The sequence below is a fragment of the Mizuhopecten yessoensis genome, unplaced genomic scaffold (genome assembly GCF_002113885.1).
Source record: "Mizuhopecten yessoensis strain PY_sf001 unplaced genomic scaffold, ASM211388v2 scaffold10913, whole genome shotgun sequence".
Classification (NCBI taxonomy): Eukaryota; Metazoa; Mollusca; class Bivalvia; order Pectinida; family Pectinidae; genus Mizuhopecten; species Mizuhopecten yessoensis.
In genome coordinates, this window is record NW_018408784.1 from 410,783 (window position 1) to 430,330 (window position 19,548).

The 19,548-nt window shown below is 35.7% G+C and overlaps 2 protein-coding genes across 3 annotated transcripts; one reads left to right on the forward strand and one right to left on the reverse strand.

The window, feature by feature from the left end:
• Positions 1–84: 84 nt before the first annotated feature.
• Positions 85–10,952, forward strand: LOC110463517 (protein arginine methyltransferase NDUFAF7, mitochondrial-like). Of its 2 annotated transcripts, none has more exons than XM_021518158.1 (10): positions 85–226; positions 2,689–2,840; positions 3,623–3,703; positions 4,711–4,821; positions 5,138–5,413; positions 6,272–6,418; positions 8,116–8,268; positions 9,105–9,210; positions 9,834–9,901; positions 10,686–10,952. In XM_021518158.1, exons 1-10 carry the CDS (start codon positions 202–204, stop codon positions 10,878–10,880), a joined length of 1,314 nt encoding a protein of 437 aa, XP_021373833.1. In that variant the 5' UTR covers positions 85–201; the 3' UTR covers positions 10,881–10,952. The 2 variants fall into 2 exon arrangements, with proteins under 2 accessions (XP_021373833.1, XP_021373834.1); XM_021518159.1 differs by lacking the exon at positions 85–226 and adding an exon at positions 370–451.
• A 3,793-nt stretch (positions 10,953–14,745) lies between these two features.
• On the reverse strand, positions 14,746–19,382 carry LOC110463528 (B9 domain-containing protein 2-like). Its single transcript, XM_021518174.1, has 4 exons — positions 19,241–19,382; positions 18,830–18,917; positions 17,756–17,881; positions 14,746–17,159 (listed from the first exon to the last, which is right to left on the reverse strand). The coding sequence occupies exons 2-4, from the start codon at positions 18,915–18,917 to the stop codon at positions 16,846–16,848; spliced, it is 528 nt and encodes a 175-aa protein (XP_021373849.1). The 5' UTR covers positions 19,241–19,382; the 3' UTR covers positions 14,746–16,845.
• Between the last annotated feature and the right edge of the window lie 166 nt (positions 19,383–19,548).

Genomic DNA, 19,548 nt, shown 5'->3' on the forward strand with positions numbered 1-19,548 from the left:
AAACAATATCAATTATAGATTGCAAATCTTTGTACCAATTTTTCATATAATTAGATATTAAAAATAAAACGCGCATTAATATGAAAATTGTAGTTTAAAGTATACGTGGCGCAACAATATTCGAAACGAGGCGGGGATTCCGTCGTAGAGGGGTTTCCTCGTTTGTGAAACGTGACCTCAAGCACATGAACCAAAACAAACATGCGGTTGTATCGATTACTCAGAGGTAAACGCGATGAAACTCTGTTAGTTGCAAAGAAATCCAGCGATTGTTTTTATATTATTTCAGAGGGAGGGGGAAGTGTTATATGTCGTTAGCTTTCAAAGACTTGAGAGAGTGAGTCAGGTTTTGTCGCTGGTAGATAATATACAAGTAACGTCATGCAATAACTATCATATGGTGTCGTCATCCTAATATATGATGATGTGCATTGACACTCTTATTTGTGAAGTAAGTACAAACATAGATTAGACTTAATTGGCTGGCTAACTAGGTCTACCAATTGAGCTAATGTCAAGTAATGAGAAATTTCCCAAAGCCGAGTTGGAAGGAAGCAGCTATAATTTTATTGGCTTACCTGGTCCTATACTTTGTCAGCCGTCCGTGGTCTGTCTTTCATGACCTGTTGTCCGTCAACGATTTCTTCAAATGACTTCTATATCTTCTAAACCACTGATTGGAATTTTACTAAATTTGACTTGAAAGCGTCTCTAATTGGTGAGGATTCTTAATTGCACAAATGGAGGGGCTGACCCCCCACCCGGGAAGGGGGAGGGGGTGGTGGGCGTGTCCAAATAAGGGTAATTTGACCATATTGCTTTAAGAAATTTCTCTGTAACCAAGAGGAGGTCAAATCAACCATATTTGTTTGGAAGCATTAAATTCTCAGTTGGTGTGGATTTAAATTAAAAATTAAATGTACAAATGGAGGGGCTGAAACCTTGGTGTCTTAGGGGCGGGGCAAAAAGGGGTGGAACGTTTGCAACCAGTTAGCTCAATTGGTTAACCCTTTCACCACTGTAGACCATAATCTAGATCAATGTGTGGTAGAGTTTATTAAAGTTACATAGGGGTGAAAGGGTTAAGAGTGTCTGCATATAGAGTTCTGATGGTGCAGGTTTGAATCCCGAGCCAGTATTCATGAAACCGTTCTCATGCTCTAGCATGGAGTCTTATTTCTTGTTCCAGTAATAAATTGATAAACAAATATTATTTTGTCAATGATTTGGAATAAATTTGAGGAGACTAAAAGCCAAATTCTGTTTTCAATGTTTGCATTTGACCTTTTGACCATTTTACGTTATTTAAGCGAGTTGCAAACTGGATCGAGAGTTTCCTGACCGGTAGAACTCAGACAGTAGTAGTTGAAGGGGAGAAGTCTGATTTTGTCGATGTCCATTCCGGGGTACCCCAGGGGTCAGTTTTGGGACCCAGTTTATTTCTTTACTTTATAAACGATATCCCTGTGGGTCTAAATGCTACAATCCGTTTATTTGCAGACGACACTATTGCATATCTAGTTATCAAGTCAAACAGTGATGCTGAAACACTTCAAAATGATCTTGACAAACTAGCGCTCTGGGAAAATACATGGAAAAAGATCTTCCAACCAAACAAATGCAATGTGTTGTCGGTGACTAAAAACAAAACTCCAATAGTCCATAATTATACTTTACATGGACACATAATGGAACATCTTAGTCAGGCCAAGTATCTGGGTGTAACACTATCATCTGACCTTAAATGGGATTCACATATAAATACTATCTGCCCAAAAGCAAATTCTACGCTAGGCTTTTTAAGACGAAATCTTAAAATTTGCTCAACATCAGCCAAAGTACAGGCATACAAATCATTAGTTCAACCATCACTTGAGTATGCCTGTACAGTATGGGACCCTCACACCCAAACAAATATTGACAAGTCGGAAATGGTCCAGCGAAGGGCAGCGCGCTATGTGCTCAATAAGCACAGGTACAACCATCGTACCTCCAGTGTGTCAGAAATGGTGGACCACCTAAAGCTGCGCCCTCTAGCAGATAGACGTAGAGATGCTCGTCTGACCATGCTTCATAACATTGTAAACCAGAAAGTCGCTATCGTAAAATCAGACAGATTAATCCCTACAGTTAGAAAATCCCGAACAAACCACCAGTTTTCGTATCGAATTCCCCACTCAAAAACCCAGACCAGAAAGGCATCATTCTTCCCTCGAACTACACCCGAGTGGAATAAACTCCCCCCTGACATTATTTCGAGCCCCAGAACGGAATTATTCAAATCAGCCCTCTACCGTCGCCTTTCAAACGCAAATTAGACCATCTTGTATCTTTTAAAAACACTCTCTTTCCATGTTTCACTCCTCGTCTGACATTTTATCTTCAAATTGTTGAAGTTGATCAGTACCATTTAGAAGTAGAAGTAAAAGAAAGTTGGTTTGAGCACAGAATGCATGCTTTGGCATGAGAACGGTTTCATGAATACGGACCATGGTGTGCCTGCGTGTATTTTTGCTCTCCTGTTACATTAGTATCCAATTAGGCATATGGTATGGACAGCTAAGAATTTTATTTAAATTTTAGAACAAGTATAAGTATTATATTCTCATACTGAAAATAAAGACAATGTAATTAAAAGAAAAACCTCTTTTCCAATCTGATGAAGATGTAAACTTTCATATTTTGCAGTGGCCCAAAGATATTCACACAGAAGATGTTTTTGTTCAGCTACACAATCCCAGCCTCCGGACCTGAAGAAGTATCTGACAGCTCGTATCGCAGCCAATGGGCCGATGTCTGTAGCAGAATACATGAAGGAGGTCCTTACAAACCCTATTTCTGTAGGTACTTGTTATAAGCCCTGTGATATTTTAATAAGATTGAATGTACAATGTACTATTAACTCATTTACCCCTGAAGACACATTTGAACTCTTCCAATTCAAAGGTTGGTATAATTCATTATGAAATTTCAGGGATGATTGAGTTCACCCTTTCACCCCAAGGTAACTTGATGTAGACTCGACCATACACTCATCTGGGTGAGTCCATGATGGTCTACAGTGGTGAAAGGGTTAATCCCATTGTGGATTCAAGGGCACACATTGTAAAGAAGCATTTCCACTACTGCCCTAGTAAATCCATATCTTAGCTAGTTTTCAATTCATGTTTCTTTATAATATATATATGCATATGGATGTACCATTGGAAACTTCAGGTTGCATTACTTTATAAACTTTTGAGAATGTCTTAAGGTGATTTCTTTTTCATTTTACAGTCAAAATTTAGGTAAAATTGATAGAATGTGTAGATAGTCCTATATCATAACCAAAATTACTCTACTACAAAGGTGATTACCCTGTAAATATATGTTTTTGGGATAATCCCTGTTTGTTGTTAGCATGCATGAAAATGTTATCTAGATTTAATTAAAACACTTTTTTCAGTTGACAGGAAAGCAGCACATTTGAATGGGTTTTGAAACCTGAAACATATATATTTTTTATGACCGAATCAATATCTCTTCATTATTTCCACAAAGAGTATATGGTCAGATATTAGACAGTCTTTTTTTTTTTTTTTTTTTCAAAATTGATAAAAAATCTCATCCGTTTACTTGACAGGGGTACTACATGCATAAGAATGTAATTGGACGAGACGGTGACTTCATCACTTCACCAGAAGTTAGTCAGATGTTTGGGGAGGTTTGTACTTCTGTTAACATTTAAATCAGTGAGTGGAAAATATTTAGGTTTATTTATTAAAGATTGACACATATCTGGCTTTTGATGATACAAAATGTACTTCTATTCACTTTGGAACTCAAAGGAAGTTAAAAAGTTGACAATGTCTGCATTGGCAGAAAGATATTTTTGATTAAGTTATTTTTTCTCAATTTTTTTTTTTCAATTTCCTGTGATCTATAATAAAAAAAATGTAGATAATACCAATATATTCAAAATTCTGATCGTAATACATGTTGTGTATATTGCAATATATTCACTACTAGTGATTGGGCTGATGATCGATTATATAATCGAAAAATCGATCGGTTTACCCTTTAGATTCCGATTATCGATTACAAATTCCATAATTGATATAATCGGTTCATTATTGAAATCAAATTATTCAAATGTCTTCCATGTATTCTTTAAATAATATATTCTTATGATCTAATTATACTATATGATTGATAAAATGCAAAGAAGTTGCTTGATAACCATTAATTATAAAAGAACAAAACCTGATGTACATGTTTAGTGAACAACTCTATTCTCTTACTTTATTGGGGTGTTCAGTCCCATGCAATTATCAACCAATTATGCAATCGATCATCGATCGGTTTACTACATCCCATTACAAACCGATTATCGATTGTGACTTACACCAATTGCCCATCACTATTCACTTCAAAAACTCACCACTAGAAGTATGCTGGTTTTTGTCATCCAGATGTTGGTTTGTTGACAATGCAGAACAGACAGTTGAAAGGTTCACTGAAAAAAAAAAAAAGATTTCTTCATCTGTTGCTTATACTCTTTACAATTTTAGGGAAAAAAATATTCTGATATAATGCTTCTTTGAATTCAGTACATTGTAGAATTTTTTTATGGCATTGGTGAAAACTTACCATGTCTAAGACATGGTACTCAAATATTAAATGTATTACATACATATATGTATGTGATATTTGAGGAAGATTTTGTTTCAGCTGTTAGGAATATGGTGTATCAATGAGTGGGTGAAGGCGGGCATGCCTCCAACCTTCCAGCTGGTGGAGCTGGGGCCAGGGCGGGGCACACTTGCTGACGACATGCTCAGGGTAGTAACACTCTTTTTACAATTGAAACCAGTGGAAGGTTTTTTTCAGAAGTTTTCATGTTGGCATGTGCACGAAATGGTATTTTGTCAGGAAACCACAAAATTTGGGCCCAACGGAAAGGTTTGACTTCATTCAAATTGGGCACAAATATAGCATCACAATTTAAGAAAAAAATAAAGTTTTATTTGGATAAAATTTTAGACATTTGATGGGATAAATACATTTTTACTACTTTTTTGTTATTAAAGAATTAAATTAGTTTAATTATTTGAAAACATTTTTTTTTTTAAAGTATCTGTCAAACTTTGTCTTTAAGACTTTTGCTCAGTTCCCTACCTTCGGAGATAAAGTCAGTTTACACATGGTAGAAATAAGTCCCAAGTTGTCCCAGCAACAGGAGGAAAAGCTGACGGGCAATCCTGGGACAGAGGTGGAGGCTGACGTCGGTAGTGCTGAACCTCCTTACAAAACCGTGAAGTCCAGACACGGACCAGAGGTCAAGTGGTACAAGGATTTACGAGAAGTCCCCGAGGGGTTCTCCTGCTATATAGCACACGAGTTCTTTGATGCACTACCTATCTTCAAATTTCATGTAAGTATTTTATATTTAATTCTTATTAAAGCATACAAGGTTCGTAGTGGTAGTGTTTTCATCTGTGTGACATACCGAATCTCTTTAATATGTTTGATTAAAAGAATCAGCTGTTACGTTTAAACCAATCTCATACCCTAGTCATCAGACTATCATACATCTCTTAATTCCTACGTACATGTAATATTTGTGAAGCCTGTTGTCACTATAGTGCGATCAAAGCATGTGTCAGGCCGCCTTGTCAATGCAAGGTCATCACATTTCATTGAAATCATACTTTCAGGGGTCACATAATCTGATAGCATACATCGAGGATATATGTTGTGTTGTCTGCCGTCTGTCAACTTTTTCTTTGATCAGGTTCTTCTAAAGAAACTGGTGGACCTAGGGCAATGATATTTGGTCAGTAGTTACCTAGGACAGAATCCTAGTAAGTTTCCTCATATAAATGACCTTGCCTACTTTCAAAGTGACTGGTCAAAGGATCAAATATGGAAAAAAACTTTAAACAACTTCTTCTGAATTACCTGGAGGCCCTGGGTGATTTTATTCGACCAGTAGCATGCTGGAATAGAGTAGTATAACATTTCATTTAGCCTGGAACATTCTTAAGGCAAGGAGACTCAATATATGGAAACATTTTCAAAATAACTTTCATTCAGAATATTTTCCCATGATTCCTCAAATATCCAGGTGAGCAATACAGGTTCTTGTTAATGGTTTACCATTGAATACCATTATATATTTCATGAGTATGGTAGAATATTGGTATACTGCAGTTCTTTGTACTCATGAAACAAAAGGGGAAAAATATAAGATCTACAAACCTCTTCATTTCATGACAATTTTTCTTCTCAGAAAACGCAGGAAGGATGGCGTGAGGTTTTGGTTGACCTAAACACTAGTAAATCAAATGAGGATGAGGTAGCCACTAGTCAGTCGGACTCGGACTTCAGATATGTCATCGCTGGTGGTCCAACCTTCCCTGCGAGAGCTTTTCTAAAGGTAGGAAAATATGAACTGTACATTTGATCATTTTGATCTTTTATTAATTTTTGTTTCCAAGATTTTGGATTTATTAAAGTAACTTGTAAATAGGTCATTTTCATCCAGTGGCATAATTTTTTCGATTTTAAGATTCATTTTATCAATGCAAAAATATCTTAACAGGCAAATATACTGAAGTATTATGATAAATGTATTGAAGCAATATTTCCAAAGAGATAATTTCCATACCAAAAATACAGCCAAGCTTCCATAAATCAAAATTAGAAGATTGAAACTTCTCAGTTTTTGTCGAACTTAAACAAAGTCCAGATTTTTTCCACTGATATTCCCTTCATAAATCAAACTTTCATGAGTCAAATTTCTCGCTGTTTCGATCATAATAAAGGTTGAATCGTTATGAAAACATTGAAAATTACAATTAATAAATCAAAGTAAAATCATAAACAGCATGAGAAGATTGAAATGTCCCACTACAATGGACAACACTGAAAGTGATCTCAAACCTGTTCATCCCTACGTAACTTTAATAGACTCTACTATGCATTGATCTTGTTAAGTCCATTATGGTCTACAGGGGTTAACACAATCTGTTGAATGAGGTGATAGCAGGAGCAGGTTTGACTATAAATACAATCAGTCATTGTCAACCAACAGTAGTTACAAACATAACAACACAATAATAAATCATCTATATATATAAAATGTCCACTAAAAGTCAGGAAAATTTTCTCTTTAGGATTAGCTTTATATTTAGAGAACTTTATTATAAGAACATTTCTCTCCTTTTCCACATATGATATAGTTGATTAGTCTGATGCTGCTTTCAGGCGAGCCTTGACAAAGCCTTGCAAGACCTGCATAAACATTTACAGGTCCACACGGATTTATACCCGAAATTGTTACATTTAAAAACGGACAAACTGGTTGTTTCGCATAGGCCCCAGGTTCTTCTTTTTACTGTAAGAGACGAATCTCCAAGGAGTGAGCTACCTGGTATTACTGTCTCTGGGTACTTTGCAAGCATGTGCTGTAAAGATAAATTTGATATTTTTTTTTTTACTAGAATTGGAGCATATACAGTGGTTTTTCAACACGGGTGGTGTCTTAATACAGGTTCAGTTCAGAACAGAAAAAAAAAAGAATTTGAGCATTTCAAGTGGTCTTTTAACACAGGTGGTCTTTCAACACAGGTGGTCCCATTAGCAGGTTAGACAAAAGAAATTGTGTGAAAATGTCAAGGTTTGCATTGTGCTGTTCAAATAATATGATACATTTGAGTTCTCTATTGAGACATCCATGTCACATAGATATAATATTTTTACTGGTATATTATAGAGTGACTGTCCCTCCTACTCAAACTTTCACTTCAAAATTTCCCTCCCAATTGGTATATTGGAGGCACGGTAGTCTAGTGGTGAGACACCTGGCTTGTGACCAGGCTCGTGAGCGAAGATATTGGCTGCTGGTTGCAAAGGTCCTATAACCACAGATCATAATTTGTGAACCCCTTGGAGACGACCTATGAACTAGGTTGTGATGAAACAGTATATAAGAACCTCAAATTATTATATCTTCACAAAATGCAACAGACAGGTCCCATCCTATATCAACGAAAAAAACACTGAAACATCTATAGCATCATTATTAAATTAAAACAATAGCTTAATGTCATCAACTTAATTCCATTCCTTTAGCATATACAGCCAGAGGACCCACGTAACCACCTGGAGGTGTCACCAGTGGGCGGAGTCGTCATCTCGGAGTTGGCCAAAAGAATAGCCGAGGAAGGAGGATTTTCACTTATCATCGACTATGGCCATAATGGTGACAAGACAGATACATTCAGGGTAAGTGAAATAAGGCTACTGGAATTTAGATAAGAAATCCTATTGATAAGTGTCTCATTAAAATTTTGAAATAACTAATGAGACTTGAAGAAATGTGACAATTACTTTAGCCAGGAGATTTTGGCTACCACTTCTGCACTTCTCGAAGAGGGAAACCAGGGAAAAATTCACATGTATAATTAGCGGAGGAATGAATTTACCAAATTTTAATATCAAGAGGTCAGGGTTTAAATTTGGCGGGACAAACATAATATTACAGGTATTGTTTACAGAATCACATGATAGGGAGGGTGGGTGNNGGGGGGGGTGGGGGGTCCTTCGTTTCATACATTCATACATTTCAGGGAATCTATCTTTGTTACTCACAATCTCATGATTTTAGAATACTGTCCGGAAATTGTTGGACATCGCTGAAACTTGACTGAGGGTAGAGTGTGATAATGCAATCAAGAAAATGTGTTAATGAATTAAGGGAGTTAAATACCACTGAAACTTGTGTTATCTGACACCCTCGGCATCCAACAATTTTTGGATAACAGATCTCTGGTATGTGACAGGAGACGGAATACCTAGAGATCAGATTAGACAGGTTTTGTTGTTACATCAACACTTTGAAGTGAAGGTGTACGACTTAACTGGCAGGTATTAGAAAATGAAATCAATTTTTTGTTTAATGATGCAAGGTCAGTTGAATGATCTTTAAATATGTGCGGACCATTCAAACATGCTAAGGAAACTAGTATCTGCAAAACTGTACAAGTATCAATATATGTAATATAGATATCCTTAAACGCACTACAGACTGATGTCAGATATTTTATTTTTGGTTATCACAGGCATTTAAGAATCATAAACAACATGATGCACTTAAAGATCCCGGGACGGCAGATTTGACTGCTGATGTTGACTTTTCCTACCTTCGGTCCATGGCAGAATCCAAAGGTATATTTTTTCCTGTACACAAACCTGGTTAGTGAAATGGAAGCTATTTCTGTGTTAAGTCTTATTAATTGCAATTTCTTGGGACCATGGTTTTTATGCCCCTCTCTCCCAGTATGTCAGTTTGGCATGGGATGAGTGTATATTGTCGACTTGCGGTACTCTTGTTGGTGTTTATTTTAAGTGATAACAGCACATAACGGTAACTAGTTTGAGCCATTTTGAAATGATATGACAAAACAAAAAGGCCTGTAATATTTGGTCAGGGGAAGGCAGACATCACAGAAAAAGTAAAAATTGGATAAGGTCCTGTCATTAATGTAAATATGAAATACGAGGATGTCCATTTTGTACAACTTTATCTCTTATATTTTCTGGATCAGTCTGATTCCTTATAGGTGTGTAAACATTTAGATGTTAAAGAGATCCATTTATGTTTCAAAATATATATGTATCAGACTCGAAGTGTGTGAATTTTACCACTTTCTACCATATCTCACAGTTTGGAGTATCAATAGAAGATATGTTCTTACATTGTAATACTGATTGCCTTAATTATGAAATCTTAAGATAAAATTTAAAGTATTTAACAGAAATTATTTTTTTATCATTTTCATTTTCTGCAGTTAAAGTATTTGGTCCAGTAACCCAGAAAGATTTCCTTCACAACATGGGGATTCTTGCCAGGCTACAGGTAAGCTTGATTACAGGAAGAGGTAGATATATATATTAATCTAGTTCCCATAGTACCGTTAAGTTGATTACAGGTAGAGGTAGATATACAGATCGGCCTAATTAATAAACTACAGGTAAGCTTGATAACAGGTAGGGGTAGATATAGATATAGATCTAGTTCCTATACTGCCAGTAAGCTTGATTACAGGTAGAGGTAGATATATATATTAATCTAGTTCCTATACTACCGGTTAGCTTAATTACAGGTAGAGGTAAATATATATATTAATCTAGTTCCTATACTACGGGTTAGCTTGATTACAGGTAGAGGTAGAAATACCTATATATTAATCTAGTTCCTATACTACGGGTTAGCTTGATTACAGGTAGAGGTAGAAATACCTATATATTAATCTAGTTCCTATACTACCGGTTAGCTTAATTACAGGTAGAGGTAAATATATATATTAATCTAGTTCCTATACTACCGGTTAGCTTGATTACAGGTAGAGGTAGATATACCTATATATTAATCTAGTTCCTATACTACCGGTTAGCTTAATTACAGGTAGGGGTAGATATGCAGATCGGTCTAGTTCTTATACTACCGGTAAGCTTGATTACAGGTAGGGATAGATTTACACATACAGTACAGACACCCTAAAAGATTCATTATAGACTGCTCAAACTTATTTACGCACTAAATGTTTTTTGTTTTATTAAAACATGAAAACATATATATAGACATTTTTTATACAATTTTCATTATCTCTTAATTCCTTCTATCTGTTGATGTGTTTCAGATGTTGATGAATAATTGTAAAGATGAAAAGAGATCAAAGATTTTACTTAGTGAATACGAAATGTTAACACACCCTGACAAGATGGGAAGCCGATTCCAATTCCTGGCATTGTTAAGCGGTGACGATGATGATAAAGACTATGTACCATCGGGCTTTATAAACCCATCGGAACATGAAGTGAACAACAGTGAATAGATGTAAATTAAATTGTGATGCAAAGTTTTACTTATCATGAAATAAAGTTCATGCACTTGACTGGAAATTTAATAATGTGCAAGTGTTTTATCATTTATAACCAATTTTACGACTGGAGGCATCCGACAGCAATCCCATTATTATAACTCCAAATAAGTCTGAATTATTGTCTCCCCTTCAAATGTATAGAGAGGCATATTGTTTTAGTTCTGGTGCTTCTGGGCTGTAACTTTAAATCATTAAAGGTATCTTGATGAAACTTGCAGTACACCTGCACTGCCCACAGAAGATGTGCAGTTCACTATTGTTAAGTTACATGTACTGTGATCTTGACCTTCAGATAAAAGGTCAAATAAATACAATTATTTTAAGAAATCTTGTCTGGGACATACATTTTTAGGTCACCTGAGCTTTGCTCAAGTGACCTATTCTAATCGCTTTTCGTCCGTCGTCGTCCGTCGTGCGTCGTGCGTAAACTTTTACATTTTCAACTTCTTCTCAAGAACCAGTGGATGGATTTTTTTCAAACTTGGTCAGAATCATCCTTGGTAGATGAGGCTTCAAAATTGTAAAATTGGGATTCCTACCCCAACCCCTGGGGCCAGGGCGGGGCCCCAAAGGGAAAATTAACCAATATTTCAAAAATCTTCTTCTCCAGACTCAGAGGTACTACAGTGATTTTCTCTACGTGGAAAGAAAGATCATCAGGGGCTTTACTTAAATTGTAAATTTCAGGACCCCCGAGCTATCCGTTCTCCCTTGGGGAGGGGGTAAAGTTTACTATAGTTTATATAGGGAAATAACACTTTTGGGTATATTTTGACAACTTTCTGTAGGAAATTATTTTTACTTGGTGAGAATTATCCTTGGAGGTAGATGGTTTCAAATTGTAAAATTGAGATTCCTACCCCGACCCCTGGGGCCAGGGCGGGGCCCCAAAGGGAAAATTAATCAATATTTCAAAAATCTTCTTCTCCAGACTCAGAGGTACTACAGTGATTTTCTCTACGTGGAAAGAAAGATCATCAGGGGCTTTACTTAAATTGTAAATTTCAGGACCCCCGAGCTATCCGTTCTCCCTTGGGGAGGGGGTAAAGTTTACTATAGTTTATATAGGGAAATAACACTTTTGGGTATATTTTGACAACTTTCTGTAGGAAATTATTTTTACTTGGTGAGAATTATCCTTGGAGGTAGATGGTTTCAAATTGTAAAATTGAGATTCCTACCCCGACCCCTGGGGCCAGGGCGGGGCCCCAAAGGGAAAATTAATCAATATTTCAAAAATCTTCTTCTCCAGACTCAGAGGTACTACAGTGATTTTCTCTACGTGGAAAGAAAGATCATCAGGGGCTTTACTTAAATTGTAAATTTCAGGACCCCCGAGCTATCCGTTCTCCCTTGGGGAGGGGGTAAAGTTTACTATAGTTTATATAGGGAAATAACACTTTTGGGTATATTTTGACAACTTTCTGTAGGAAATTATTTTTACTTGGTGAGAATTATCCTTGGAGGTAGATGGTTTCAAATTGTAAAATTGAGATTCCTACCCCGACCCCTGGGGCCAGGGCGGGGCCCCAAAGGGAAAATTAATCAATATTTCAAAAATCTTCTTCTCCAGACTCAGAGGTACTACAGTGATTTTCTCTACGTGGAAAGAAAGATCATCAGGGGCTTTACTTAAATTGTAAATTTCAGGACCCCCGAGCTATCCGTTCTCCCTTGGGGAGGGGGTAAAGTTTACTATAGTTTATATAGGGAAATAACACTTTTGGGTATATTTTGACAACTTTCTGTAGGAAATTATTTTTACTTGGTGAGAATTATCCTTGGAGGTAGATGGTTTCAAATTGTAAAATTGAGATTCCTACCCCGACCCCTGGGGCCAGGGCGGGGCCCCAAAGGGAAAATTAATCAATATTTCAAAAATCTTCTTCTCCAGACTCAGAGGTACTACAGTGATTTTCTCTACGTGGAAAGAAAGATCATCAGGGGCTTTACTTAAATTGTAAATTTCAGGACCCCCGAGCTATCCGTTCTCCCTTGGGGAGGGGGTAAAGTTTACTATAGTTTATATAGGGAAATAACACTTTTGGGTATATTTTGACAACTTTCTGTAGGAAATTATTTTTACTTGGTGAGAATTATCCTTGGAGGTAGATGGTTTCAAATTGTAAAATTGAGATTCCTACCCCGACCCCTGGGGCCAGGGCGGGGCCCCAAAGGGAAAATTAATCAATATTTCAAAAATCTTCTTCTCCAGACTCAGAGGTACTACAGTGATTTTCTCTACGTGGAAAGAAAGATCATCAGGGGCTTTACTTAAATTGTAAATTTCAGGACCCCCGAGCTATCCGTTCTCCCTTGGGGAGGGGGTAAAGTTTACTATAGTTTATATAGGGAAATAACACTTTTGGGTATATTTTGACAACTTTCTGTAGGAAATTATTTTTACTTGGTGAGAATTATCCTTGGAGGTAGATGGTTTCAAATTGTAAAATTGAGATTCCTACCCCGACCCCTGGGGCCAGGGCGGGGCCCCAAAGGGAAAATTAATCAATATTTCAAAAATCTTCTTCTCCAGACTCAGAGGTACTACAGTGATTTTCTCTACGTGGAAAGAAAGATCATCAGGGGCTTTACTTAAATTGTAAATTTCAGGACCCCCGAGCTATCCGTTCTCCCTTGGGGAGGGGGTAAAGTTTACTATAGTTTATATAGGGAAATAACACTTTTGGGTATATTTTGACAACTTTCTGGTGGAAATTATTTTGACTTGGTGATAATCATCCTTGGAGGAAGATGGTTTCAAATTGTAAAATTGAGATTCCTACCCCAACCCCTGGGGCCAGGGCGGGGCCCCAAAGGGAAAATTAACCAATATTTCAAAAATCTTCTTCTGCAGACTCAGAGGTACTACAGTGATTTTCTCTACGTGGAAAGAAAGATCATCAGGGGCTTTACTTAAATTGTAAATTTCAGGACCCCTGAGCTATCCGTTCTCCCTTGGGGAGGGGGTAAAGTTTACTATAGTTTATATAGGGAAATAACACTTTTCGGTATATATTTTATCCATTTTCAGCAGAAAATTACTCAAACTTAGTCAGAATCATCTTAGGTGAATGAGAGGATTACTTTGTAAAATTGGGATTCCTGCCCCATCCCCAGGGGCTAGGGCGGGGCCCCAAAGGGAACATTTACCAATATTTTAAAATTCTTATCCATTGATGACATGACAAGTATTGTATTTCACTTAGTTTACATGCTGATTTCCACATCACATCTAAACAATAAAATAAAGCTACAAGACCCTATGATATAACTCAGGTGACCGCTAAGGCCCTTGGGCCTCTTGTTAACTTAGAGAGAACTTGATTAATGATAGTTGACACACTCAGTTTTATTGCCGTCAACATTTTGCTTCACCGATTCTCATTCCAACACGACATGGCATGACCTAGATACTCAAACGGAGGAAATCTACACTTCATGATCAAGAGGGAATTCAGAGTTTGATCATATGATGGAATGAGTATTCAAATCTTAATACTTACAAAACTTACTGATCAGATTTTACAATCATGGAACATGTTATATCAACTTATATTATTCACTCTTGTTTGCCCAAATGTTATCGAACAACAGTACCCCGAGAAATCCCATGTGGTCAGTCAGGTGACCCCATACCTTTTCACGACCGATTGGAGAATAGCAGATGTGCTATCCACGTGCACTGCACTGTCCAACCACGATCACTTTTTAAAATTAAAACTCCTACATGTTTTTGAAAGCTGGCAAAGGGAAGAAACAGAATACTGTCTCATTACAATTTTGCTCTTGTTGAATTAGGGAAAAAAAAGTACCATTACATATTTTAAATGTATTTATTGACAATTTTGACATGTAGTATCATCATCATAATTCATTCTGCAACATGTGATATGACAAATAGTAAACAAATACAACTGAAGAAATTATATCATGTATCTGTACAATAAATGAAAATATGTCCTATCATGTACAATTATTTGATGAAGGAACAGTAAACTACTGGTTAAGAAGCTAGTGGGCAAATTTCAGCAAAATTGAAATTTTATGGACTCGTACATTTCCTAAAATTGCAAAATTCTGACATGCCTTTCTTCTGTTGAATACCCACATGGCCCCTATCCGTTCTTACTGCCGAGCCCAGTTGTTCATTAATTTAATCACTGTTTAATGACATTTTTCAATCTCTAATTTTGTCAGAATACTAGGTAAAATCTTGTAATTTTGCTTGTAATTTACTTTAATATTCCGTTGTGTTTTAAAGATACACCAAAAATAAATGTACATTAAACAGTGAATAAGCTATTCACATTTTGAACAACTGCACTTTGGTATATACTTTGATAAAAAGCAAAATATCTTCAGAGAATATGATTGTGGTAAATAAAAAGTATAAAAATCTAATAATTTCTAGATTCAAACATCGCTTTATACTGATTTAAAAAAAAATCATTAATTAACTGATTTAAAGAAAATTAATTTAATAGAAATTCACAAGAAATAGCATAATTATTAACCATGTATCAATTAAACCAGGTTAAAGAGATTCTATATAAACAACTTGATAAACATAAATACTACCAATTGAATATAGAAAAAAATATATAAAAGTTACATTCACTACTAGTACAATTACTACCAGTACAAAACGCCTTTAGTGACACGAATGATTTATTAATGAACTTACCGTATTTGTCGTAATTACCACCCCTCCCCTTTTAATGAGAGGAATTGAAATTCTATATACCCCATCCAAGCCCTTACCAGGCACAGTTATTGATTTAAATGATTTACAGTACTTATAATTTAAAAATAGAGATTTATGTCTGGTGACTCAACTTCCCATGAAGCAGATGAAACATTTGATATCCAAACCACCAGCCACACTGGAATGTACAAACTGTCCTTCTGTTATACTGAAGCAAAGGTTGAAGTAGCACAGCTTGTTCTATCATTATCATAACCCCCCCCCCCCCCCCAATTTTGTTTCTTCTAATCAGTGCCCCAATTTAAGCTCTTCTTTTTTTTAAATGCCCTGGGCCCTAATTACGGCAAATATGGTACGTGTACTGCTATAAAATGCATAGCACAAATGAGATTTCATATCAATATTGTGTAGATCTTTGAAACGTTGATGCATGTTATGAGACTGGCATTTTATGGTCACTGTATTTTACAAATAATAATAATAAAGATATCCAGCATGTTATGATTAATAACAATTTATGTCCCATTGAGTGATTTTATTCTGAAGTGTAATTTAGAGCTTCAACGATTACATTATATTTAAAAAAAAAAAATCACAACATGGGTAATAAATCATAAACAATTTATGCTAGATGGATATCAGAGTTTATCCCATAACTGATATAACAAGGAAAATTATTTTCACTCTCTACCAAATCTGTTGACTTCATACTACAAGTGCAATGTAACCCATGGGCTGGGAAGGATGAAACCTGTATACATGTGTACATGTACGGTAACCTGTACTCTACTAAATCGTGTTCATTTCGATCAAACTTTTATGTGTCAAAGTCATTGTTATCATGAAAGTTAACACAATACATCCCAATAAATTACAATTAACCAAAGATTACAAAAGAAAGATTACTATTTCTGATATCATAAATTCATAAAAAAAATTGACAGCATATTAATATTTTCCAATATTTGAGATTTTTCATTATTCAAATATAATATATGAAAACATTAATATCTGTATTTTCCTTTTCATCTGTTCAGATCCTGTTCAAAAGTATAGCTAAACCTGCCTTTGAGACCACCTGTCTATTGTGACCACTTTTTTCTTGTCCCCTGAGCAGTTGCTATAGACGGGTCTGATTAATAGTGAAAAATAGTCAGTTTGCAGTGTACCGGTATGTAAAAATATTTTATAAAAAAGCCTGGATGGACTTCAGCATTCTATTCCATATCTATCAAAGTTCCTTAGAACCACACCGAGCTGTAAGTGAACTTTGCCCATGGCCACTGTATGAAGTCTGTATCTATCTGCACCACTGTATATTAAGTCTGGGTTTTTGAGCTGGGGACCACCTCCAAGGAAATGCTGTGACACTTGTTCTCGGAACTCTCCAGCCGGCCGCCATGTCGGACAATCAATGTCGTGAATTCCAGGGGAGGTTGGGAGATGACAAAAACCATAACCATATAATTCATTTCTTCCAAAAGAATCTTGATGCCACACCTGAAAATGTATCTTTGGCCAACCTGCAAGGATACAAAATACAGTGGTAATGAATATTCAATTCAAAATTTTGAAACAAATATATTATTGAAATAGATGTTAAAAGAATTGGCTTAATAACTGTATTGAGAAACACATCCTATTGAACTACTAATTGCTACAGCAAGCTATTTCACTCTCATTTTACAGTTGCTAGTTGGACAATTTGTTTTCAATTGTTACCATTTTCATTTTGCATAAACCAGAATAAAGTGTGCATATTTCAATAGCCCATGATACTGAGCTATTATCAAATACTCAACAGCAGGGCCCAAAAACGGATAGTATTTATTTTTTGTTATAGTGCATTGGTGGGAATTTTATAAAATAACTGCACACATCACTTTTAAATGTAAGTTTACGACGAAACATGACTCACCAATGAAAATGTAATTGATGTTTTCACAAATTTCCCAAGAAAATACTAGATTTTTGAAGTCAAGATAAAGTAATTAAGCTTAACTGTAATAACGTTCACATAAAACTACTACAGTACATCTACTACATTTTATTAGAATGCATGTTGAAAGAAAATTCCAGCAGGTGAAACATGAGGGGTAACAATTTATTTTGTCATCACCTTGGAGTCCTTTAGTGGCTAAGTGAAGATCGATGGGATGTGACCAGTAAGCTGCCTCTTGGTTCTGGGGATTGTCCACCTGTGTTTGACCTTCACGTAAGCCTGACAAGACCTTCCACGCACCACCTAGTCAAGTAGGAATAATGGTAAAAAGGTCACTTGAAGATTTATGAAATTAAAAGTTAATTATGCCACTATTTGACAAGGTAAAAATAAGAAAAAAATGAAAGGAGATTGGAGATATGTTACAGGTAAGCAAGGTAGCAATTGAAATGACACATTGCTGGGTATATCAAGGGTTGTTGTGGTCTGATGAGAAAGACATTTACATTAAAAATTAACAGTAAGGCATGCATTCTTGGTTTGGATTCCTTTTTACCTTATCACAGGTATCCCTTGCTAAGAAATTATCTGACAAAAACTGCAACAAATTGCCCCTATATATAGTGAACTTATTTCTTAGGTTTCATAGGGTTCAGTATAAATTGTCTTACATGCATATATACACACAATATGTAGTGTAACAGAAATGGAAAACGAAATTAACCTGATCAGTTTTAAAACCTGGTTCATTGCCAAGTGACCCAGTCATGATAAAGTGAGCTCAACCACATGTGCATGCCTCAATTTTCCATTTTTTTGTTTAGGCATTCTGTTCCTTATTCACAATTAAACAACTCTGACCTTGCTTGCAATGTTTTGTAAGAATAGATCTATGTTTTTGAAGTATCTAATGAAAGTGAATTTATCACATTCAAATATTTCAAAACTAATGATGATTGCCTAATACAGTCAGGCCTCTATGAAATTCCTTTCTCTGCATTGGATGTGGTTATCATTTCAACATGGAACTGATTTAACCCTCAAAACTCCTTACATTTTTTACCAACTATGGGGACGATATTCTATCTGCATCTTAATGATATACCACCAGCACTAGCCTTACCTGTCAATACACTATATAGGTTCGAATGCTGTCTATTTCCACTGCATTGATTTTGGTTTTGTTATACCTCTATATGAATTATTATGCCTTTGGCTACAGTATATTAACAGCTATATATGCCAACTTACCAATGTGGATACCCCATTTACAGAAAAGACTGTGTTCAGGGAATCCTGAAGCACCTACTAATTGTCCTATGACATGTACTTCTGCCATCTGGAATAAACAATTTCATATTATCAATCACGTGAACATGTTATGAAAATAACTGTCATCTCTTGAATATATTTTTTTTTCATGAAATGGTAGTCTTCAAACACATATGCATAAATATGTTTGTTCTTTTTGTTAATGATAAATCACATTATACATCGAAGTTCTTGGTGATGAAATAAAATATTCAACTTTTCAACTATACGCTATATAATTTCAAACATAGCCGCCTAAATAGCACAAGTCTCAACATGGCTAGACTCAACTGTCACAATAACATGGTATATATTTCGTTAACCACAAATCATGTGTACTGGATTTCTTACATTTTATAACTTTGTGTAGTACTTCTTTGTCTTAATTCACAAGATGACAATAATTTGATGATAAACTCGCGGTTTGCAGACAAAATGCACTCGACAAGTTTCTACTGGCTAAGAATGTCTTCCATCTTTGTTGACATTGACATTCAGAATCAGAGCTGGCAGTGTTTTCGAACTTACTTTCATTTAGCACTATTGCACAGTTCTTTTGTAAAACAATAAAAAGCATAAAACTAGATATTTGTTTAACACTATTTAATCATTTGTTCTTATTATTTAACATATCTGATATTTATTTATTTTCGAAACTA

Excerpts from the sequence above, each read along its gene's own strand:
- LOC110463517 (XM_021518158.1), top strand. The coding sequence starts at position 202 with ATGCGGTTGTATCGATTACTCAGAG. Across the intron at positions 227-2,688 it reads GTTGTATCGATTACTCAGAG|TGGCCCAAAGATATTCACAC; the intron begins GTAAACGCGATG and ends CATATTTTGCAG. Across the intron at positions 2,841-3,622 it reads TCCTTACAAACCCTATTTCT|GGGTACTACATGCATAAGAA; the intron begins GTAGGTACTTGT and ends TTTACTTGACAG.
- LOC110463528 (XM_021518174.1), bottom strand. The coding sequence starts at position 18,917 with ATGGCAGAAGTACATGTCATAGGACAATTAGTAGGTGCTTCAGGATTC. Across the intron at positions 17,882-18,829 it reads TAAATGGGGTATCCACATTG|GTGGTGCGTGGAAGGTCTTG; the intron begins GTAAGTTGGCAT and ends CTACTTGACTAG. Across the intron at positions 17,160-17,755 it reads AGCCACTAAAGGACTCCAAG|GTTGGCCAAAGATACATTTT; the intron begins GTGATGACAAAA and ends GTATCCTTGCAG.